General features: G+C 41.5%; 2 protein-coding genes across 3 annotated transcripts in view; one reads left to right on the plus strand and one right to left on the minus strand.

Annotated features, from left to right (window-relative positions):
* Nucleotides 1-25,341, minus strand: part of TBC1D30 (TBC1 domain family member 30) — a 93,896-nt gene that overhangs the window by 59,458 nt on the left and 9,097 nt on the right. The window lies entirely within an intron of this gene.
* LOC122684151 (E3 ubiquitin-protein ligase SIAH1-like) lies at nucleotides 17,364-18,206 on the plus strand. The gene has a single exon (XM_043888076.1). It carries the CDS (start codon nucleotides 17,379-17,381, stop codon nucleotides 18,204-18,206), a length of 828 nt encoding a protein of 275 aa, XP_043744011.1. The 5' UTR covers nucleotides 17,364-17,378.

Genomic DNA, 25,341 nt, shown 5'->3' on the forward strand with positions numbered 1-25,341 from the left:
TACCTAAGATTTCCCAACCTTTACACCAAACTATTCTGAGATTCTTTTTGATCCAGTTGAGGGATATGAAAGGAGAGGTTTCCCATACCTATTGATGTGTATTAGTTTGGCTTAGAAATATATGTTCCTAGAGAGGAAAAAAGGAAATAATATGCTTTAAAAACAACATGCTTAACTTTGATGGTAATGCTACAGAGGTAGCAAAAAGAGGAGAGAGAGCTGAATTAATATGAATGTGGACTTAGCTGGCCTGGGAAACTTAGACTTCCCAGCTGGATTCATTCAGAAGAGAAGATACAGAGCATGTGAACGGATGAGGAAACCCATGAAAGCTGCACCCATAAGGCCTCCAGGAGGCAATGTGGTGGGTCAGAAAGGTCCTGAGGGAGGGGAGATATGTATGCCTATGGCTGGCTCATGTTGATGTTTGGCAGAAACCAACACAATTCTGTAAAGCAATTAATCCTTCAATTAAAAATCAATAAATTTAATAAAAAATAAAATAAAAAGGAAGATCCTGATGATGCAGGAGAGAGACCAAGATTAGAATGCCACTGCCCATACGTACTAGTTCTACGTCCTTGGGCAACTTGCTTAATTTCTGGGTTTCAGTTTCTCCTCTTTGGAATTAATGATACTTAACTCGAGTAATTGTGAGAATGGGGTCGCATAATGGAAGTCAAGACTCTAACACTGGAGTGATGCAAAGCAGTCACTCAACACCTTGGCACTGGGGTGTCCTCAGTGTTTGTTGATAACTATACAAAATAAAGGTTCAATAAAATAGCCCTGTTCACAGTCTACCCAGAAGTCTGTGCAACAGAGGCCCAGGACCTGACCTACAGGGAAAGTCTGGCTGGCTAGAACACTCCCTTGAGGTCTTCACCAGATGCTCCCCTTTAGCGTTCCTACCCTCATACCCTCACTCAGGGGGAGGAATATTGGTTGTATATTCATGTTCATGTCAAAGTGCAAAATCAGAACCGCTAAATGGGGCACACATCACAATTTAAGGACACTCTAACTGTAGTAAATCGTAGCCTCAGGAGATCATAAATGGCCTTTCTTTGGAGTTTCCAGGCGAAGACTGCAAGCCCAGCAGTAAGGAGTGCTGCAAAAGGACACTTAAAATGAGATGAGGTTCCACTAATATCACCAGTAAGACAGCTTCCAACACTATGATTCTCTGAGACCAACTGAATGGATATTCAAGTCTATTACTAAGAATTCCTCCATCCAACATAATACTGACCAATTGTAATGCTTAGAGCATATAGCTTGGATTATTATAGTTTCAGGTAAACTGACATTTAAGCAAAAAAGGGGCTTAATGAGGCTTCAACCCTCATTAAGGATATTTTTTAAATGTATCATTATATTTTCTTGACTTAAAAAGAGGAGCCTGAACAAACTGAATTTTTATGTATTTACAAAAAATCTTACATTGTCTTTATATTTTTATTCTCATTGTCTGAGAGTCCAGGACAGGTATTAGAAAGGAACTGAAAATCACATTAGGAATTACATTAAAAGGAAAACACATGTCTCCTGAATTATACAGGTGACAGAGACTTGGGGGTAAGAGGAGTTTATGTCAGTCAATACAGGACTCAGCATTTTAAAGGGTAGCAAGTCTGGTGACTGATACTCACTTTTATCTTTACCTCCACAGACACAGGAATTCACCCGTGTAGTCTTAAAATAGTCATCTATGTGTTCTACTTTTGCAAGTCAATGTAAAGTTTTGGTAACAGAGAAAAACTCTTAAGGAAGCAGACACTCTTACTAAATATACTTCCCAACTGTTCTTCTCTTCTAGAAGCAATACAGGTGTGGCCTAGTATACTCATGTACTTAATATAGCAGCACTGGTACCTTTAATTACCACTGCCTTTAGTCCCAGCTTGCTGCAGAGTGTCACATCACGGTACGTCACTCTGGCCTAATGCCAGCATCAATCAGATACACCAGATCCAAAGGAGGGAATAGACTATGTCTAAGTAAAGTTACCTCTGGCTTCTCTAAACTTTAAACCTTCCTAATGCTTGAAAATAAGTACCACAGTCTCTTTTAGGAAAGTTCAGAATAATTTTCTAACACGAGGCCTAAAATACAGTTAAGAACTCAGTAAATTTTTTTAATTGTATCTATGACACAAAGAATATCAGGTTGGGATCCTGCTGACTGAACATTTTTAAATGGTAACTGCCTATATTTCAGACGCCACACTTCTCCCACCCCCACACCTGATTCATCCAGGCCCTTGAATTATTTACAGGCTTCTCAGTAGATCATAAATTACATTGAGCACAGGGACTAAGACTTCTTCATTGTTGGATCTCTCCCCTCCCCTGCCTGCAGGCAGCATGTGGCTTATACACATCTGACACTCAGTACAAGACCACGAACAATAAATAATATCATAAACTCACGTCAAGAAGACAGCCAGACATTCTCACTCCTTAAAAAATAAAAAACAAAAAAAGCAGGGGTGGAGGACTTTTTATTCAACTACAAGAGAAATAAGCAGATGTGTTTATGAACAGTTATTTTGACTGACATTTATGCCATGTATCCAAAAAAATCCATAATCACTATTCTTAGTCTCCCTGACAAGTTTCCAAAATATATGTGATGCTCAAATATCACATATGTGCTCTACTCATCCCCGGTGGCTCAGACAGTAAAATATTCTCCTGTAATACAGAAGACCTGGGTTTGATCCCTGGGTCAGGAAGATCCCCTGGAGAAGGGAACAGCTGCTGCTGCTGCTGCTAAATAGCTACCCACTCCAGTATTCCTGCCTGGAGAATTCCATGGACAGAGGAGCCTGGTGGGCCACAGTCCACGGGGTCTCAAAGAGTCGGACACAACTGAGTGACTTTCACTTTCATCAGGCAACACACTCCTAAATTCTAGCTACAATGGCAGTCCTCTGTCCATGGGATTCTCCAGGCAAGAATACTAGCGTGGGTTGCCATGCCCTCTTCCAGGGGATCTTCCCAACCCAGGGATCAAACCAAGATCTCCCGCAGTGCAGGTGGATACTTCACCACCTGAGCTACCGGGGAACCTCCAGGATAGTATAGTAGCTAAAATCAGACTCTGGAACCAGCTACCTGGATCGAAACCTGGCTCCAACATTCAGTAACTACATAAACTTGGGTGGGTTAATTATCTCAATCTCTTCACCCATAAAATGGGAAATAATGTATTTCAAAACAATTATTCTAAGGATCAAATAATACAAGGAAAGCACTTATGGTACTGTCTGACTCAGAGTAAGTTCTTTATAAATGACTTATTGTATCATTAGCACACAATATTAAAAGCACTTAGAATTTTTTTAAGGAAAGACATCTTGGAAGTTTTTACATCAACATTGTTGTAGAGAACAAATGATGCCACCTGGTCACTTGAGTGTCTTTGCTCTTTAATAACATTACCTTGCATTTGGGCCTAGAGATTTTAGCGCAAAACCAGTCTAAGTGAAAGTGAAAGTCGCTCAGTTGTGTCCGACTCTTTGCAACCCCATGGGCTATACAGTCCATGGAATTCTCCAGGCCAGAATACTGGAGTGGGTAGCCTTTCCCTTCTCCAGGGGATCTTCCCAACCCAGGGATCGATCCCAAGTCTCCTGCATTGCAGGCAGATTCTTGACCAGCTGAGCCACAAGGGAAGCCCCCAAACCAGTCTAGGAAGCCCATAAAAAGGAACATTCACTTAAATCGACAAACTGTTTGCATTTCTCATTTTAATTTTTTCAACATGTTACTTGGAGAGAATTCACTTCAGTGCAAACAAGCTAATCTTTCTCTGCTCTTCATAAATTAATAAAGCCCTAGTATTAATTACCCAAAAGCCTCTTGCCTTGAGAGGAAGAAACCAATCTTCCTCAACAGAGTTTAAATAAGCAATTTTCATCTCAATCTTTCTGTTCCTGCAATATCACAGCTTTTAAAATAATGCATGCAGTTATCTAAAATTTGGTTCAATCATTTTGTTTTAAAGGGTTTCCCAAATGTAATCCATCATTTACCAGCAAGTCCTGGCCTTTCAATGTATTTTAATTATTTGCAATATAAATAAGTTGTTTGGTGCATTCTATCCATTCCCACATGTATTGATATCAATTCCTCGAGTTTGGGACTGCAAATATACCCTAGAAGGGAAAAGAGTTTGTGAAAAAAATCATTTTTGGAGGCTTGTCAGTTTTCGAGGACTAAAGTTTCTAATGAAGATGCACAAAGAGAGAAGGATGGGAGGAGAAAAATAAATAACAACTACCATGTACCAGCTGTCTGCTATGGCTCAGGCACTGGGCTAGGTGCTTTAGTTCTCTTATCTCATTTTAACCCAACAGGGTAAGCATTATTCCCCAAGAAGTGGGGAGTAAAGGGACAGTGTACTCATATATTATCAGGGTAATATTTTTTTTTACTAAGCATGAGGGGGAAATGACTAAAAGAAAATAGATTCAACTATAAATAGCTAATTCGGAGTGGTAGGAATATAGGAATTTATTGTATTTTTCCTTGTACTTAAAAATTTTTTTATTCCTGAAGGAAGAAAGGAAAAAAGAAGGAACAAATGAAGAGGTTAAATAAGTTTCCCAAGGTCATATGACTAAAAAGTGGTGGAGCTGGGGTTTGAACCCAGATCTACCTCCCTGAAAAGCTATACCAAGCCAATAAAATATAACCAGATAGTTCTGATCTAAGCACGACCAAAAACACTCCGGAAGTTTTGAAAGGAGACTTGTTCACAGCCTCATTTACGTTACCAAGTGAATGAAACATCCACCATTTCCTTAAACTCCCCATATATTATTTACCTACTAAAACAAATAAGGTACTGGTAGAGATAATAGAGAAGCAGCATCAACAAGGTCCACCTAGCACTGCCAATTAAATAAAAAGATTCCATGATGCCAGAGAAAATGGGTGAAGCTCTTTCGTAAGGATTACTGAAGACCAGCTGTTTCTAAGAGCCCATGGCGAGATGGGGCTTGGTGGAAACCTCACAAGACAATCATTTCTGCATCAACCACCCTATAACTCATCCAGGAAAAATCTGGGCCCCCTTGAAGTTCCCTCAAGAAACTGCAGATATGATTTGTCTCTGAAAATAATTTGTCAAATGTGAAACAGGAAACAGGCTCAAGAGCTGAGAAAGCAACAAACCAAAGATCCTCTCCATAGAGAGAAAACATTAGATGATGAGGACTTTGGGTATAATTGTTCTTGAATAATTTCTGTGCCATTGTTGTGTTCCCTCTTGTGCAGGGACCAGCTGTCACAATCACTGTGTCCCAAAGTTAGGGTAACATCTGAGATGATTCAAACTAAATTGCCCAGACTTTAAAAACTGTGTTTGAAAACTCTTGCACAATATCACACACAGCAGAAAAAGCTCATTAACCACTTGCTGATGTTGAGGCTTTGATGTAGTGACTCAACGCTTCAGATGCCTCCTTGCTGTATGTCCAACACTTGCATTACAAAATTTGGTGTACAACCGGTCAGAATGGCTGTCATCAAAAAGAACACAAAGAACAAATGCTGGCAGAGACGTGGAGAAAAGGGAACCCTCATCCACTGTTGGTGGAAATGTAAATTGGTGCAGCCACTATGGAGGATTCGTATGACCCAGCAACTTCTGGGTACATATCTGAAGAAAAACAAAAAACACTAATTCAAAAAGATACATGCACCCCAATGGAAGCAACCTAAGTGTACATCAACAGATGAATGGGTAAAAAGGATGTGTGCATGTGTACACACACACACACACACACACACAATGGAATGATACATGGCCATTAAGAAAGAATGTAATAATGTCATCTGGAGCAACATGCATGAACCTAGAGGGCACTATGCTCTGTGAAATACTGTATGATATCACTTATAGTTAGTTAGTGTTAGTCACTCAGTCATGTCAGACTCTTTGCAACCCCATGGACTATACAGCCCACCAGGCTCCTCTGTTCATGGAATTCTCCAGGCAAGAATACTGGAGTGGGTTGTCATTCCCTTCTCCCAAGGATCTCCCCAGCCCAGGGATCAAAGCTTGGTCTCCAGCATTGCAGACAGATTTTTTACCATCTGAGCCACCAGGGAAACCCATCACTTACATGTGGAACTTAAAAAACACAATGAACTAGTGAATAAAATAAAAAAGAAGCAGACCCACAAATACAGAGAACAAACCAGTGGTGACCACTGGGAAGGGGGAGGGGCAATGTAAAAGGGGAGAGGAAAAGAGAAAAAAGGGTTATTATGAGATTTTATGAAATCACGTGTGTGAACATTTCAAAAACTGTAAAGCACCATAGAATTTAAAGAATCTTTCATTCAATAAAAAAAAGTTTTAAAAATAAAAACAAAATTTACTGTATGACTTGATTCAAAATGAACTTTAGCCAAACAGAAGTGTTTAGAATGCCTCCACCACCCCACCTGACATCATTCTAGATGAGCTGGGAAGGGTACACAGGCAGCAAAGTTAACTACAGCTGACTCTCCTGTGAGGGAAAATCTAGGCAAGCCCAGTGATGTGTGGGTTTACCGTCTAACCCCTGATCCTCTGGCTTTCTAGCAGCAAGGGCAGTTGAGCCCTAAAATAGCTTGTGCTTGTGCTAAATCACTTTAGTCCTGTTGGACTCTTTGCAACCCAGGTGGACTATAGCCCACCAGGCCCCTCTGTCCATGGGATTATCCCAACCAGAATACTGGAGTGGGTCACCATTTGCTTCTCCAGGGGAATCTTCCCAACCCAGGGATCAAACCTGAATCTCTTACATCTCCTGCATTGGCAGGCTGGTTATTTACCACTAGCACCACCTGGGAAGCCTAAAATAGATTATTGTGAAAGTGTTAGTCGCTCAGTTGTGTCCAGACTCTGTTCAACCCCATGGACTATAGCCCGTCAGGTTCCTCTGCCCATGGGATTCTCCAGGCAAGAGTACGGGAGGGGGTTGCCATTCCCTTCTCCAGAGGATCTTCCAGACCCTGGGATCGAACCTGAGTCTCCTGCATTGCAGACACATTTTTTACCATCTGAGCCACCAGATTACTACAGCCTAAAGGAAAAGACTGTCAGGGAGAAATTCCCAGAGGAAAATGGCCCAAGAGCATTTAAGAGCAAGGATGTCCAAGATTCAGTTCACCAGTCAACCACCTCTTGTATCCTTCCACGCTGCAGCTTTCCTCCACGTCATCCGAAGACCTTCAGTCAAGGACATTACTCACAGCCAGCCTCCTGCCAGCGGTACTTCAGGGACTGAGACAGAAGGAACAGGCTTAGAGTGAAGAGAAAAGACGGTGCTACGGGGACAGACAGCACGTGACCTTGGAGAAGCAGGATGAACCAGGCAGAAAAGATATGAAACAAACCCCTCCCCCACCAGATTCCCTAACAAGGGCTGCTGGGAGCGGGGGCTGTATTGTGCAATAGGTCATCTCTAGCTCAGGAGATCACTTTCCATTTCTCCAAGGCCTTGCAATCGTGGGAGATGGCGGAGAGGAAGCAGTAGGTGTCAAGGGGAAGGAAGGGGGTGCTTCACGCTGAACAGGGCATGGGAAGACTGCTGCCAGTGAAGCCTCCTTTCTCCAGTTGGGAATAGCTCGCAAAGCAGAAGAGAAAATGCTGGCAGGGAGGAGAGAATAGACGAGGGAAGGGAAAACATTCTGTCAAAAGATCCCAAACTCCACGAGGCAGAGAAACAGGTCTTCCACAACTGGGCCTGTAGCATGACTGATCTGAAAAAATAGACAAGAGGGTGAGTGTGAATCACAGATGCAGAGGGAAACCACAGAAGCAACTCTACGGTTTCATTTGCATAGAGCGCCAATTTTACCTCCTCCCTTCCAATTTGGATACCTTTTATTTCTTCTACGTGTCTGACTGCTGTGCCTAGGACTCCCAATACTATGGTGAAGAGAAGTGGTAAGAGTGAACATTCTTGTCTTGTACCAGATTTTAGTGGAAAGGCTTTCAGCTTTTCACCCTTGAGTATTGCACTGGCTGTGGGTTTGTCATAACAGAAGCAGTTCTAAGTGAGGAAAACAAGTTACAAGATCTAAACTGGGGAGACTGAAACAGGACAGAAAGCAGATGGATGGAGAAAAATGATTCAGGATGGAGGTAGGAAGGATTCAGGGTATGAAAGCTGTGTTTATGTGGTGCTGTGTGAACAACACAAGGACAGGCTTGTCATGCTTAAAAAGTCAGAGCCTGCCCCATGTACATGCCAGCATTTTTCACAATAGCCAAGGGGTGGAAGCAATACAAGTGTCGATCAATGAATAAATAAACAAAATGTGGTACCTACACACAGTGGAACAATGAGGGCCTTAACAATGAGGGCAATTCTGACACATGCTGCTACTACATGGATGAACCTTGAGGACACTCTGCTAAATGAAATAAGCCCATCAAGGACCCATACTCGGTGGAGGTTGCCGGGGACTGAGGAGAGGACTGGGGAGTTTTGCTAAATGGGTGCAGAGCTTCAGTTCTGCAAGAAGAAGAGTTCTGGAGACAGATGGTGGTGATGGCCGCACAACAACCGCTCTACGGAACACTAATGAACTTCGTACTTAAAATGGCAACGTTTAGGGTCTTCTCTGGTGGCTCAGTGGTAAAGAATCCAGCTGCCAATGCAGGAAACATGGATTCAATCCCTGGCCTAGGAAGATCCCACATGCCACAGTGCAACTAAGCCAGTGGGCCACAACTTTTGAGCCTGAGTTCTACAGCCTGGGAGCCACAGCTGCTGAAGCCCTGGAGCACATGCTCCGCCACAGAAGCCACCGCAACGAGAAGCCCGTGCACCGCAACTAGAGAGTAGCCCCTGCTCGCCACAACTAGAGAAAAGAATGCACAGCAACAGAGACCCAGCGCAGTGCAAAATAAAATTGTTTTTAAAAAGATGGCACAGTTTCTGTCATATACATTTTATCACAGTTTAAAAAAATGAGAGATACCCTTTAAAAAAAAAAAGCCAGAGAGTTGCAGATCAGTGATTGATGATGGACATTTCTGAATATGCCTCTCTTACAACAGCATCTTCCAAGACACTGTTATTTTTTCAGCAAAGGTTTCTGAGCCACTACCCCATGCAAGCAGAGTACCAGACACTGGGAACATCAAATAAGTAAGGCACAATTCAGCAGGAGATACAGACCAGGGAACAGAGCATGACAACCCCGTGTGGCCAGGACGAGCCTGAACAGAGAAGCACCGAATTCAGACTCTGTGGTCAAAGGTCCTTTCCAGCAGGCATGATGCCTCAGCTGGATCCTAAAAGTAGGAGTTACCATAGAGAGGTAATGGAGAGGAGAGTATCAAAGCGAATAGCTCGTGGCAAGAGCATGTGGTGAATTTTTACAACCAGCTGTAATTCATCCTGCCTGGAGCGCAGAGGGGGAAAGAACAATTTGAAGAGAGGAGGATGGAGCATCAAACAGCAGCCACACTTCAACAATGAAAATGATCTTTCTGGGTGGTGACAAGCCAGTTAGGAAAGGATGTGTTAGCTTGACGCATGATTGATTTTGCGGGAAGAATGCCATTAATGGCACATGAGGACAAGCACAGAATAGTTGAGAGGCAAGGAAGCACCAACTATCCATGTGACCATAAAATCTTTGAAGAGGAGTGATAAAATATGCGTAACATAAAATTTACCCTCTTAACCATTTTCCATGTACAGTTCAATAGTGTTAAGTACATTCACACTGTTGTGCAACCCATCTCCAGAACTCTTCATCTTTCCAAACTGAAACTCTGTACTTATTAAACAGTACTCCCAGCCCCTAGTGATGACCATTCTACTTCCTGTCTCTGTGAATTTCATGATTCTAGGTGCCTCATATAACTGGTACCTAATTGTCTTTTTGTGACTATTATTTCACTTAGCATAATGTCCTCAAGGTTCAGCCATGTTTTAGCATATGTGAGACTTGTTTTCCCTTTAAACGGTAAATAAGATTCCACCATATGTATATATCAGAGGAAGGCATGGCAACCCACTCCAGTAACTTTGCCTGGAGAATCCCCATGGACAGAGGAACCTGGTGGGCTACAGTCCATAGGGTTGCAGAGTCGGACATGACTGAGCGACTAAGCACACATATGTATACATCGCATTTCATTTATCCGTTCATCCATCGATGGACACTTGGGTCGCTTCCACACCTTGGCTACTATGAATAATGTTGCTATAAACATGGGTGTACAGATATCTTTTCTAGACCCCCCTTTCAATTCTTTGGGGTATACAGATGACTCTTGAACAACATGGGTTTGAACTGTGCTTGTTCATTTATATGCAGATTTTTTACACCATCTGCAGCTGGCTGACTCCACAGACACAGACTGTAGATACAGAGAGACTCAAGCATCCAAGGCTTTTGGGATTCACAGATGGTCCTGGAACTGACCCTGTGGACACCGAGGGACAACTGTATACCCAGAATCGTGAGATCATATGGGGCTCAGATGGTAAAGCATCTGCCTATAATGCGGGAGACCCAGGTTCAATCCCTGGATCAGGAAGATCTCCTGGAGAAGGAAATGGCAACCCACTCCGGTACTCTTGCCTGGAAAATCCCATGGACAGAGGAGCCTGATAGGCTACAGTCCATGGGGTTGCAAAGAGTCAGACACGTCTGAGCGACTTCACTTCACTTCTTCGTGGTAATTCTATTTTTAATTTTGGGGGGAACTGTCATACCATTTTTCATAGCAGCAGCACCATTTTATTTTCCCACCAAAAATGCACAAGGGTTTCCTTTTTTCACACATTCTCACCAACACTTGTTTTCTGTTTTCTTTTTTTAATGGCGGCCTTCCTAAAAGATGTGAGGTAGTTGCAACCATCTTATTAGCCCCTTTTAGCCTCCAATTTCCTCACCTGTAAAATAAACATGCCGGATTAGCTGGTCCCCAAGGATCTCAAATTTCATTATTCTATAAATTGAGAGGAGCATTGGGTTGATTAACAGGGAAATCTCAGTCAGGTCATTTACTCATTCTGAGACTCCCATTCCCTAACTATAGTTATAGCACTGATAGCAATTCTGGATATAGTTTCAAGTAAAACACAGACTGAAATTCAAGTGCAAGGAGTATTAACTTCATAGGAAGGTTTAAAAAAGTATGATCTCAGCCACTCACGGAGAGGACATGAACACCACTGGATGCTGAAGGTGACTGGTCCACACAGGTGGAGTGAATCTCACATACCACTGGCCTTCCCAGGTGCATGTGTGTGTGCTATTGCTTCTGACTCTTTGTCGTATCTGACTCTTTGCAACCCTGCAGACTATATAGCCGGAGAAAGGCAATGGCACCCCACTCCAGTACTCTTGCCTGGGAAATCCCATGGACGGAGGAGCCTGGTAGGCTGCAGTCCATGGGGTCGTGAAGAGTTGGACACAACTGAGCGACTTCACTTTCACTTTTCACTTTCATGCGCTGGAGAAGGAAATGGCAGCCCACTCCAGTGTTCTTGCCTGGAGAATCCCAGGGACGGAAGCCTGATGGGCTGCCATCTATGGGGTCGCACAGTCGGACGCGACTGACGTGACTTAGCAGCAGCAGGACTATATAGCACACCAGGGCTTGCCAGGTAGCACTAGGGGTTCTTTACCTATACTTGCCAATGCAGGAGACAGAAGAGTCATGGGTTCGATCCCTGGGTCAAGAAGACCCCCTGGTGTAGGAAATGGGCAACCAGATCCAGTGTTCTTGCCTGGGCAATCCCATGGACAGAGGAGCCTGGCAGGCTACAGTCCATGAGGTCACAAAGAGTGGGCCATAACTGAGCACAGCATGACGACGACAATAATGGAGACACCTTCCACTCACTGTTCAACTTTCACTCAAATAAAGGGTAAACGTTGCAACTAAATTTTTTAATGGTCAGGTTGGGAAATTTGCTAATTTTCTGATGTGGGGTTAACTGTTTCCACTCTCAAATACAAAGGCTAAAACTTTGAAAGAGAATATGTTGTTTCCCTCAATGAGATACCACAAAGAAGAGTCACCAGTAAGTCCCCTAGAAGAATACTGTTTCTTTAAATAGATGAACAAAGGCAAGCGGGATGATGTGCAGAAAAACCAACAGCATCAGACACAGAATCCAGGACTCCTGGACTCACTCCTGAAATAGCCCAATACTATCTGCAGACTTAGCACCTCCTCTATAAAGGAGAAATATTATTATCACATCTTTCCAAGAATAACAACAAATCTATTAATACGGATGTGGCTCTCAATGCGCGAATCAAACCTGAAAAGCTTCCTTGATGACCTATTAAGAATCATCACCTAACACCTGAGAACCACACCTTCTCACATTACATGAGTAGAGAGTAGAGAGCTGAATCTAACACCTGAGGACCACAATCTTCTCATATTACACGAGAGTTGAATCCCTAATAGCTCTTAAGGGTCATCCTGGGAGAAATAGGGCAGAAAAAGTTCAGAGAGGGCCACCAACATGGGCTAAAAGAATCTGCCCAGAAAGAATGAAGATGTACGGAGAAAACAACGAAATGACTTCTGTGTCCTCTTTCCACCGGTTTTGAATTATGTTACATAACTGATGCCAGAAACTGTGATCTGACAAATCAGAAAACTGCTGAATGTCAGAGGCGGCAGACCCAGTCAGGAAGAAGAGCGCAGGCCCCAGGTCAGAGAAAGGAGCAGGCCTGCCCTCTGCTGTCAGCCCTGGGGAGTGTCAGTAAGGTGTGAGGCCATCTCCACCTTGAGCTGGAAGAACTAGACACGCAAAAAAATAAGGCGCCCAGCTATGGCAACTTGCATACAGCACAGAAAGCTTATTGAAGAGATTCCAGGCCAGAGAGTAAATTTTGATGTTGCTTTAGTGACCACATCCCAGAACATTTCTTTCTGCAAATGGTGTTGAGAAGACAATACTGGATGAGACCAAAAAAGAGCTCTGTCTAAAAGACTAGGCACAAACCAACAATGTGCATTCATTAGAGACAATTCTCTTCCAACATATTAAAATATGTTTCTATACAGAGTCTGTTGGAAACACCGACTTGTTCATGCCCTCCCCAGAAAAAAAAAAAAAAAAAAAAGCTAGACTATTGGTCAATGACATCAAAAGTAAAATCCTGATGAAAATTCCAAGAAGTAGGTAGGAAAATAAAGGTCCTGCAGTTTGGGGAGGGGGTTAGATCGGATCCATATTTAGAATTGACAGTACAGAGGTAAAATTTTACAATGCTGTGTAAGAGATACTCTATAAAGACAACATAGCTGAATTATCTGTTTTGGCTATTCTCCTGTTGCTTTTTTGTTGCTTAATCACTAAATTGTAGCCCGCCAGGTTCCTCTGTCCATGGGATTTCCCAGGCAAGAATACTGGGGTGGGTTGCTATTTCTTTCTCCAGGGGATCATCTAGACCCAGGGATTGAACCCGGGTCTCCTGCACTGCAGGCAGACTCTTTTACCATTTGAAATACATAAATTTATAAACAGTATAAATTCTCAACCTATTTTTCAGACTTTCTAACTAGAATGACATCTAATTTTCTCCATTCACTTCACCCTCACATAGAGATAAGATTGCATTATCATCATCAGTACTGTATACTAACAAAATAAATGTTTACTTATCCAACAACTATTGTCAAATAGCCATGCCCTCAAACAGCTTTCAATCTAGCTGAGAAGGCAGTTCATGGACATTAGTGTTCTATGTTCAACAGGCAGTTAGTTACACAGCCCAATTTTATACCCAGAAATACTAGGATTACCAGAAGTATCCTAAGTACCTGATGTCCTCACAGCCTCTACAATTATCTCTGCCTGGGATATTTCCCCAGCCCACCTACCCCTAGCCATGTAGCACATTCCTATCATTTCTAAACCTAGTTCTTCTTTGCAAGGCTTTAAGGGGAACTTAGGTGATTCTCACCTTGGACCCTATTGCCCTTGTACACACAGGCAGTTGCCAACTTTCAGATATAACGTGTATCCCCAAAACATGTTTAAACGTCAGCTTTTCAACTGAAACACATAAAACACATAAAAGAGGAGCAATCTCCTTCCATGCTACTGGACAAGAGTAAGCCATCCTTTCCCAAAGATCTAAAAAATCTAAAATCCCAAATTATGATAACCGAGGATCTCCTCCTCAAATAATCTCATCCTATCAAATTTTTAAAATGGGAAGAACCCCAAGAGCCTTCACAGTTGCCTTCAAAAAGCAAGTACCCAAATGTTGATGGAAAAGGCAGCCTCTAAACCTCCTCCGAGCAGAAATAATGGCATTAATAGAAAATGGTATGTCCAGACCCTCTTCAATAATCATTTTGCATAATTTAACTCACTTAATTCTCATAACCATCCTATGAAGTAGGTATTATCATCATGCCCCGCCCCCATGTTTTTTTTTTCCACTGATGAGAAAAATGAAGCACAGGGATGTCAGACAACTTACATGAAACTGCACCTCATGTAGTTATGCGGCTGAACCAGGATTCAAGCCACGACCAACCATACAGAGAACATAAATTTAACACAGTTCTTAGGAAAACTAAAAAGAGAAAGAGAACTATTTCTGCTGATGTATGTACAGTTTTCTTTGTCATAATTGATCACTAGGACACCACCAACCTGGGAGCCTTGATTGAGTTGCCAATCAACACAGTTTCCATAATGTTTTTTTTTTAATTGAAGTATAGTCGATTTACAATATTGGGTTAGATTTAGGTGTACAGCATAGTGATTCAGTTTTTGTGTTGCTGTTGTTCTGTTCTTTGTTTTTCAGATTATATTCAGCAACACTTTTAACTCTTCCACACCTCGCTTTGCTCAGCCCTAAGGTCAGGAGTAAACAGAAATCACGTTTAAGTTCTAGTCTAGCTCTAAATTATTATGAATTTGAGACTCAGATTTTTTTTCCTCTAAAAACCAGTTCTCTTTGTGATGAGGTCACAAGAAACATCTACTGTTTTTTCTTTCAAAGCCACAAGAATCTCCCCAGAAGTGAGAGGTTCCAAAGCTACACAGTACTTTCAAACATTTTACAAATTTCCAATAAGGATAAGTAAATTATGACAAAATGAAAAAATAATTCAGCAGCAAGACACTAAGAGCTTAAAGAATATGAGAGGAAACTGCTGTTAAAATACATTGTAAGCAATGATAAGCTACTTTCTTTATACTAGTCATAGTCTTACTAAGTAACTTTAGGGCAGACCAAGCTGCTAATCATTTATCAAGACATTACCTAAATCTGTTATCAGGTTTATGCCAAAATTCACAATTTTGCAACCATGTTCCAAAGTTAAGGCACATCTACCTTAATCTAAATGCTAAGTTAAATCAATTATATCTCAATAAAGTTGAAAAAATGCTCATTTCTCTCCACCTAGCAAAACAAATGAGCTTATGAAGAAAGGAGCACACACATCTGGATTAAGGAGGATTCAAAAAAAATTCCAATTAATTTTCAGTTCAGTTCAGTCACTCAGTCATGTCCAACTCGTGGCAGCCCCATAGACTGCAGCACGTCAGGCTTCCCTGTCCATCATCAACTCCCAGAGCTTGCTCAAACTCATGTCCATAGAGTCTGTGATGCCATCCAACCATTGCATCCTCTGTCATCCTCTTCTCCTGCCTTCAATCTTTCCCAGCATCAGGTCTTTTCCAATGAGTCAGTTCTTCACATCAGGTGGCCAAAGTACTGGAGTTTCCGCATCAGTACTTCCAATGAATTTTGGTCCCAATTAATTTTGTTCCCCATCAAAATCACACTAAAATTACAGTTAAGAGATCTTTGTTTAACGTAACCAACAAGGATCAAGAAGTAAAAACAAAACAAAACAAAAAAGCAGCACAGACAACAGCAATAGAGTTTTGAAGCGGAAAAAAAAAAAAACATACAGACAAGTAGAAATTGACTTAGCATATCCTAGAAAGCCAGATCCCAAAATGACATGGGAAAGCTGAAATCCAAACTCTATTACACCACATACTCCATGAAAAGAGGCAGCCCTGCTTAATAAGGAGAATTGGGAGAAAGCTGTTGAAAAATATTTGCATCCCTAGATTCTCTCTTCTACTTCATGAGGCTGGTCAATTACTTCTCTGTGTGGTAAGTAACTTCAGTCATGTCCAACTCTTTGTGGACACCATGGACTGTAGCTCACCAGGCTCCTCTGTCCATGGTATTCTCCAGGCAAGAATACTGGAGTGGGTCACCATGCTCTCCTCCAGGGGACTTCCCAACCCAGGGATCAAACCCACATCTCTTAGGCCTCCTGCATTGGCAGGCAGGTTCTTTACCACTAGCACCACCTGGAAAGCCCGACTTACTTCTCTACCATCCCTGCAAAAGAGACTGAAGTTTTCTTTCATAAAAGGGGTTAGAACAGAGTTGCTGGACAACCAGCTAAGAGTGAGAACTCGACCTAAAACAGAGGGATTCTTAGACCATATGCACCCTGAGCGCTGAATGCAGAGACCCAGCTCTTATCCCCACAAAACTTGCGCCCAGGCAAGAAGTTAGGAGACTCTTCCCTGAGGCCTCTCACCAGCTCCCCAAGAAAAACCTAAAGACAATGACCTGGGCTGAGGGGTGGGGGGGTGGGGGAGGTAGGGGATAAGAAAGGTCTCATCCCCATAACCCTTCAGTAAAGTTGCAAGCCCATAAGCCCTAGTGGTGAGCTCAGAGTTAAGTCATTCTTTTAGATCCTCACATTTAAGAGCAGACAGCCAAGGACTACCAAATATTCAGGGAACTCGAACTACAACAGTAGTTTTGAAAAATTTTTTTCCTCCTTGTACAGCCTATTTTTTCCAAATAGCTGTTTTCTGTTTGTCTGTTTTAGTCTCCATCATTAATATCCCTAGAGCAATAAGAAAATATACTGCATCTATGAGATAAGAACAGAATACTGTATATATACATGAAGCATTCAAATAACAATGCCCCAAAGACGTCTCCGTAACAGGATTGGGAAATAAAGTTGAGATAACCTCTAAGAAAGGAAAGCAAGGTAACAGATAGAGAAAACAAAACGAGAACAACAGCGCGCCCACTCCAGGACGCCGGAGCGCCTCCTCTTGGCGGCCGCGCCTCCATGGCAGCCGCAGCACTGTGTGGTGTTGAGCGGGAATAGGCGGCGGGCTACAGGAACGTCGCGCTAAACGGTGGCAGAGGCCAGGGGGAGACCGGGCGGCCGCTGTGGGGCGCACTCTCCGGCGGCATCGGCCACCCAGCGTGTCCCGTCAGTGTTGGCCTGAGGAAGAGGCGGTGGCGGCGGTTGGCGGCGACCGACAGCGTTTGAGGCAGGACCGGGCCGAGGCGTACTCTCCGTCCACAGAAATGAGCCGTCAGACAGAGACCCCTCCTGGCACCTCCCAGAGCGTGGCCGCCCTGACGGGCACAACTTCGTCCAACAGTGACTGGGCAAGTCTCTTTAAGTGTCCGGGCTGCTCTGACTATGTGTTACCGCCCATCCTTCAGTGTCAGAGTGGCCATCTTGTCTGTGGCAACTGTCGCCCAAAGATCTCCTGTTGCCCGACTTGCCTCGACCCGTTGGGATCCATTCGCAACTTGGCTATGGAGAAAGTGGCCAATTCAGTCCTCTTTCCTTGTAAGTACGCCTCTTCTGGCTGTGAAGCCGCTCTGCCACACACGGAGAAGGCCGACCACGAAGAGGTCTGTGAGCGTCGGCCTTACTGCTGCCCGTGCCCTGGCGCCTCCTGTAAATGGCAAGGCTCTCTGGATGCTGTCATACCGCATCTGATGCACCAGCACGAGTCCATCACAACCCTTCAGGGCGAGGACATAGTTTTCCTCGCTACCGACATTAACCTTCCTGGCGCCGTCGACTGGGTGATGATGCAGTCCTGCTTCGGAGTTCACTTCATATTAGTCTTAGAGAAACAGGAAAAATATGTCGGTCACCAGCAATTCTTTGCCATTGTACAGCTGATAGGAACACGCAAGCAAGCTGAAAACTTCGTTTATCGACTTGAGCTCAGTGGTCCTCGGCGGCGACTGACCTGGGAGGCCACGCCTCGATCTATTCGCGAGGGAGTTGCAACAGCCATCATGAACAGCGACTGCCTCGTCTTTGACACCAGAGTTGCACAGCTTTTTGAAGAAAATGGCAATTTAGGCATCAATGTAACTATTTCCATGTGTTGAAACGACAGTCAAACATTTTCTGGCCAGTGTTTAAAACCACTGCATTCGATTTCAGAAAATAAGGCACCTGTCTGCCTACCAATCAGAATTTTTGGTAGGCGGAAGCTAGACACGTCATGCTAAATAAAAGGAAAGGCCATTAAATACATGTAATAGCATGCAATATATTTAATGTAATAAATGTAATAACAGTAATATATTTAAAAATAAGTCAACAGTAAGCCACTTAAATATATATATATACACCCAAGATGGGCATCTTTTGTATTAAGGAAGCACTGTAAAATAATTCTGAATTTGTGTTTGTTGTAGATTGAGTATATTGTTGAAAAATACTGGGTTCTTGTTTTTGGTGTGCATGTGTGTGTGTGTGTTTGGATTTTTTTTCCCCTTTAACTGAAAAAGCCATGTTGAGTGGTCTTGGACCACTGCTTTTCCCCTATGTGAGTCAAGACATAGTGCTGCTGCTGTGTGTATATTTTTGAGTTTGTGTATTTGCTAATTTTTATTAATTCTAGTTTTTCATTAAGTAAATTTGACTTTCTTTTCTGTAATTCAGGTTTTTCCTCACTTTTTTTGTACCTTTTAAAGATAGTGTCTTATTTATATGCATAATTGTTAATGGTAAAATTTATACATGTGTTTGATACATATTTTCTTTTCCACATTAATCAGTTTATTAGAAATATTTTAAATTCAACTACTTTGTGAAGATATGGGTTTCAGAAAGGAAAGGTAACATCGGAAGAATCATCAGGAGCTACTTAAAGCAGCTATAAAATGGCCTCCCTCTCTTCTCCAGCTGAGTCATACCTTCAAACTTATTCTTTGTCAAGCTAGAGCATACTGATTTTTTTTTTTAATACTGGGGGAAAAAAATCAGGTTCCCCCTCCCCCCACGTATCTTGGACAAACTACATATGTTTAAAATTTGTTCTTGTATATACTGGTTTTGCAAAAGAAGGCATCGTCTCACACAGTATTTGTAATTAAAAGTAAATCATTTGTTTACAAAAAAAGGCAGTTTGCAAAAAAAATGTTTTTGGTCTTTTATAATTCGCATTAAAAGAATATCTGGCCAATTTAAAAATAAAAAAGAATTATAGAACTAGTTCAGATGCTCTAACAGCCAAACAACAGAATTCCAGAAAGAGAAAAAGGAGGAAAAATAAAAATATAGAGGATGTTGTACAGCAGCAACCAACACAGCACTATAAAGCAACTATACTTCAATAAAACTTGATTTTTAAAAAAAAGAGAGGAAAGGCAAAGGATTAATTCACATAAATTTTCCAGAACTGAAAGACAAGTTGCCTGATTGAAAAAGCCTGCCTAGACCCAGCACAATGGATGAAAATAGACCCATACCAAGCAACCTGCCCATGAATTTCAGAAGGCCAAGAACAAAGAGAGGAGTTCACGAGCTTTCAACGAGGAGAAATAAACAGTCCAGTACAAAGGATGACGGATCAGAAGGCTTCAGATTTCTCTAGACCAACAATGAAAGCAAGGAGGCAACAGAGCAAGTATAGAAATGTCAGTCGAAGCAAGGATACAATAAAGACATTTCCATCCCTGCACAGTTTTCAGAAATTGACCTCATAGGCATCCTTTCTCAAGGGGACATGGGCAATGATATAAAAAGTAAGGAGGAGAAAACACGGGACACAAGAAGAAAGAGATCCAACACAGCAGACAAAGACAACCTCCAGGGTAAGAGTGAAGAGGGATCTCTAGATGACCGGTGAACCGCAGACAGGGCACGGCCGGCGCGGAGCGCAGCAGCAGCTCAAGTCCCAGGGGTGGGGACTGCAGTCAACACAAGAGGCTTCCTGCTCCCGGACCCTCTTTCTAACGCCAGGAGAGAATTCCCAGGCCAGCTGGCCCAGATTCTCACCTGGGCTTGTTTATCTCAGTGTGCCGATGAAGTGCCTATTCTCCACTCCCCTCCGTGCCCACAAAAGTATTCTGCTTGGACCTACTTCTGAGAGCAGGAGCAAAGCCATGGCGGGCTTCAAATCAAAAGCAAGCAGCAGTCACGGAGCAATTAAGCCCGGGCCACAACTACCGAGCCCGTGCAGCTAGAGTCCACGCCCCACAAGGGAAGTCACCACGATGAGAAGCCCGTGCACCGCAACTAGAAAGCCTGCACACAGCAGCAAACACCCAGCACAGCCAAAAATGAATAGAGCACAGACTTGTGGACACAGTCGGGGAACGAGAGGGTGGGACAATGGAGACAGAATCATGGGAACACATACATTACCATATGTAAAACAGATAGCCAACGGGGACTTTGCTGGATGACTCGGGGAGCTCAAACAGATGCTCTGTGACAACCTAGACAGGTGGGATAGGGTGGCAGGTGGGAGGGAGGTTTAAGAGGGAGGGGATATATGTATACCTAGGGCTGATGAATGTTGACATATGGCAGAAACCAACACAATATTGTAAAGTAATTATCCTTCAATTAAAAAAAAAAAAAAAGCAGTAGTCTACTCCCCTAATTTCGCTGATCACTCAGCAACTAGTCCAAACTACAGTCCTGGCAAATGCTATAGGACCTGCTTACAATCTTGCCCTCTGACACCCCCAGAAGGGGTTCCAGTGAATTCATCAGACTGTGACCCAGAAACTGGTTGTCTTTTCAGAGCTTTTCCAGAGGTAACATTACCCTCTCCCTCCACAAGTAGGGATGGGCTTGCTACTCAGCTCTTTATATGTTATTTCTGAATATGTACAGGAGGTGGGAAAAACTATGAAGAGAAGCAAGGGAATAATTAACACAAATGCAGCGGAGAAAGCTGATTGCAAGCGGGGAGGAACACACAGAGGTTTCTAATGTGCCAGTAATATTTGTTACTCAGTCTTGTTAGGTGGATATCCACATACATCACCTTTTGCTTATTTTTTAATATATATATGTATTAGAATATTCTTCTTTATGGTGATACATTCTATAATATTTTAAGTAGTAAGTGAATTCTATTTAAATCAGTGATATTGTTTTATTATATTAAAATACTAAAAAGAGCCAAAATTTTTCTTAAAATTTTTATGCTTGTAAATGTGTAATGTTATATGAAATGGGCAAATTCTATGTCACTGACCCAAGCTGATAGAATAAGAATTAGAGAATACAAATAATCCTATAATTTCTAAAGTTGAATCCATAATTTAAAACATTCCTACAAAGGAAACTTAGGGCCTAAATATTTTACCAGTGAATTCCACCGAATATTTATGAAAGGAATAATTCCAGTCTTACACAATCTCTTCTAAAGAAATGAAAAATAGGTACTCTGAAGGAGTAATATCATATGACATCCCTTATATGTGGAATCTAAAAAATGATACAAAAATTTCCATCCATTATCATTGCTTCTATTCAAGATTAAACTGAAGTTCATAACCAATACACAAGAGGAGAAAAATAAAAGTATGGTAAAGAAATCCATAAAACAAAGTATTCACAGGTGATAAAGATCTTGCACTTAGAAAAAAACAGAAGCTTTTACATAAATTATTAAAATTAACAAAAGAAAAAGTAAGATTACTAGGTATAAGGTTCAGGTGCAGAATACAATCATATTTCTGTGTTCTAGAAACAGTTTCTTAAAAGATACCAATTCAAAACAGCATCAAGAAAACTCAATTTCCTAAGAATAAATACAGCAAAAATATATAAGGCTTCCACATAGAAAACTGGAAAATATCATTCAAATAAGTTGGAATAATAATAAATAATAATTTAAAATGCCATCTTTATAGACCAGAAGACCCACCATTGTAAAGACGTCAATTCTCCCCAAAAAGCCAATAATAAACAAAACAATCTTAAAGAAGAACAAGGTGTAAGAACCAACTATCAGCAAGAGTTATTATAAAGTACAGTAATTAAGACAGTGCTGCATTAGCTCAAGGATAGACAAAACAAAACAGAATAAAAGCTTCAAAGTAGACTACACACATACGGACAGTTTTACAAAAATGGCACCATAGAGCAGTGGGAAAAGGATGGTCGCTGGTGAACTAGGCTAAGTAATTAGATGTCCATATGGACAAATGAAATTTGACTCCTATGTCATATCACAAACAAAATGAATCAATTCTAGGTGACTCAAGATCTGAAAACAAAATAATAAAGCTTTCTGAAAATAAAATGGGAGAATAAAAAAGCACCAGTTATAAATACAGGACTGGTTTTGTAATCTATGGGAACCCCTTAAAATTATAAACAGCAACAACAGAGCATTAAATCAAGTGTGGGGCTCTAATGAGCATGGGCCCCACGTGTCTGCACAGATCACATGCTGATGAAGCTGGCCCTCCAAGAAGCTAAAAGACTAGTAAATTGGACTACATAAAAACTAAGGACTCTTGTTCATTGAATGACACTCCTCTTTTTCAACTGCTCCATCTCCTTTTATTATAATCCTGTCCCCATGTTCCAGAATGAATAGTTATTTAATATACACACCAGTAAATATTTACTGGAAGGCTTGATGCTGCAGCCATTGGATGCAAGGAGCCAACTCACTGGAAAAGACCCTGATGCTGGGAAAGACTGAAGGCAGGAGAAGGGGATGACAGAAGATGAGATGGTTGGATGGCATCACCGACTCAAAGGACATGAGTTTGAGCAAGCTCCAGGAGATGGTGAAGGTCAGGGAAGCCTGGTGTGCTGTGGTCCATGGGGTCTCAGAGTCAGACACAACTGAGCGACTGAACAATAATAACAACAACACACACCACTCCTAAAATTGATCTTAACATTCCCCTTTCTTTCTCAGTATATTAAAACAAAAGGGGAAAAAAGCTTTCAAAGAGATCACCCGGTTTAGTACACCCCAGGAAGAGCCACTTTACTAAACAACAGGAAACAAAACATGTCAGGAATCTGACCAAATACACAAAGCAGCAGGTAAGATTCCAGAAAGGAAAGAACGACTCCCAGGAGAACATACATAGATTCCTTCTAAACAACACTCTTGAGAGTGAAAAGGCAAACCAGAAAAGTGGGAGAAGGTATTTGCATCACATACATCTGACAAAGACTCATATTCAGACTACATAAAGAAGTCCTACAAATCTGTAAGAAAAAGACAACCTTTTTCTTAGGGACAAATAGTAACAGGAAGAGGTGCTGAACCACATTAGTAATCAGCAAAATTAAAACAAAAATCATGCAGCCACTAAAACACTCACTAGAATAGTTAAAATTTGAAGGATTGACAACACCAACTGTTGGCAACTCCAAATCTGTCTTATCCTGTTGTTGTTTTTCCCCGCAGCACTTATTACTTTAACACCTTCTTGGTGGTTTAGTCGCTAAGTCATGTTTGACTCTTGCGACCCCATGGACTGTAGCCCACTAAGTTCCTCTGTCCATGGGATTTTAAAGGCAAGAATACTGGAGTGGGTAGCCATTTCCTTTTCCAGGGGATCTTTCCAACACAGGGATTGAACCCGGGTCTCCTGCACTGCAGGCAGATTCTTTACCAACTGAGCTACCCGGGAAGCCCTAACACCTTCTTACTTACATATGAAAAAGGATTGATTGATTCTCAGTAAGCCTGTGACCCAACTAGGTCAAGGAAAGTGAACTATGAGACTTTCTGGAGTTATGGAAAAAGATCTGTTCTTTTGATAAGTTTGCTGAGTTGGAGCTGCTATTGGTCATTTGGGTGTTATCTAATACAGAGGAAAGCACAGCTAAGAGATGAAGTTATATTTTTAAAGATGCCCTTTGAGCACTTGTATCTGATTTAGCTACACCTGAAGGCACATCCCTGGACTTTTAATTAGATAAGTCCATGAATTTCCTTTATTGCTTAAATAATGTGTTTCTATACCCCCAACTGAAAGGAGATTCATCACTGTTACGAGATAGTAACAAAAAAAAATGGTAGACTGAAAAATAGTTCATTAATCATCCAAAATTACATTTATGAATAATTTATGACAATGGAACTAGTTTATGGTATGTCACATGAAAAAGGCGGGATACAGAAATATTATATAGTACACTGACTTTGGAAAAACTTCATATTACAAAGCTTCATATTTTTATTCAAGTAGAATAAAAATTCAAAAACTTTAAGAGAGCATCTTTAGAAAATTATTTTTTCCTCTTTTTTCCAACACTTCTGTATTTTTCAAAGGTCCTTTAATATATTTTAACACTTTTTATTGAGATATAATTGACATACCATAAAATATTCACCCTTTTCAACTGTACAGTTTGATGATTTTTAGTATATTCACAAAATTGTGCATTATCTAACAGCACAACATTTTCATCGCTCCAACAAAAAAGCCTTGCCATCAGCAGTCACTTCCTGTTCTCCCGAACTGCCAGCCTTAGCAATGACTAATTTATTTTCTATTTCTATGGATTTGTCTATTCTGAACATTTCAAATGGAATCATAAAGTATGTGCACTTTTGTGTCTGCTTCTTTCACTAAGCCTGTTTTCAAGGGTCATCCATGTTGTAAAATGAATTAGTAACTTCATTCCTGTTTGTGGCTGAATAATATTCCAACATATGGGTGTATCACATTTGAATATCCATTCATCCACTAACTGACATTTGAGTTGTTTCCACTTTGGGGCTATGATTAAAAAAAAGTTGCTATGAACATTCATGTACCAATTTTCATGGGGATATACATCTCCAGTTCTGTTGGGGAAATACCTAGGAGTAGGTAGATGGTTGAGTGCATTACTTTTATAATTTTTTAAAAAGCAAAAGGAATTGCTTTTTAATGGAAAATGTGGAATGTCAGTGACACCAAGCTTAGGGTCACACAAATTCCTTCTCTTGCCAGAGAGGACAAGGTCCTACTGCAGAGAAGACAGCCACAGACAGAGAAGAACAATGACCGCTACTTTTTGACAAAGTCTCTACCAGGCATTTACGATAGCAAGATTTAATGATAATAATCATAATAATCAAGATGCCAGGGCTGACGCACTAATAAAATGAGTCTATAAGCGGCCTAAAATTCCTGTACTTACTGACCAGGCTAAAAATAAAGACAATATTTCCAAGACTCTCCTGGTGGTCCAGTAGTTAAGAATCCACTTTGCAATGCAGGGGACGTGGGTTCAATTCCAATTCAGGGAATGAAG

This window comes from Cervus elaphus, chromosome 3 (genome assembly GCF_910594005.1).
Source record: "Cervus elaphus chromosome 3, mCerEla1.1, whole genome shotgun sequence".
Classification (NCBI taxonomy): domain Eukaryota; kingdom Metazoa; phylum Chordata; class Mammalia; order Artiodactyla; family Cervidae; genus Cervus; species Cervus elaphus.

Excerpts from the sequence above, each read along its gene's own strand:
- LOC122684151 (XM_043888076.1), top strand. The coding sequence starts at position 17,379 with ATGAGCCGTCAGACAGAGACCCCTCCTGGCACCTCCCAGAGCGTGGCC.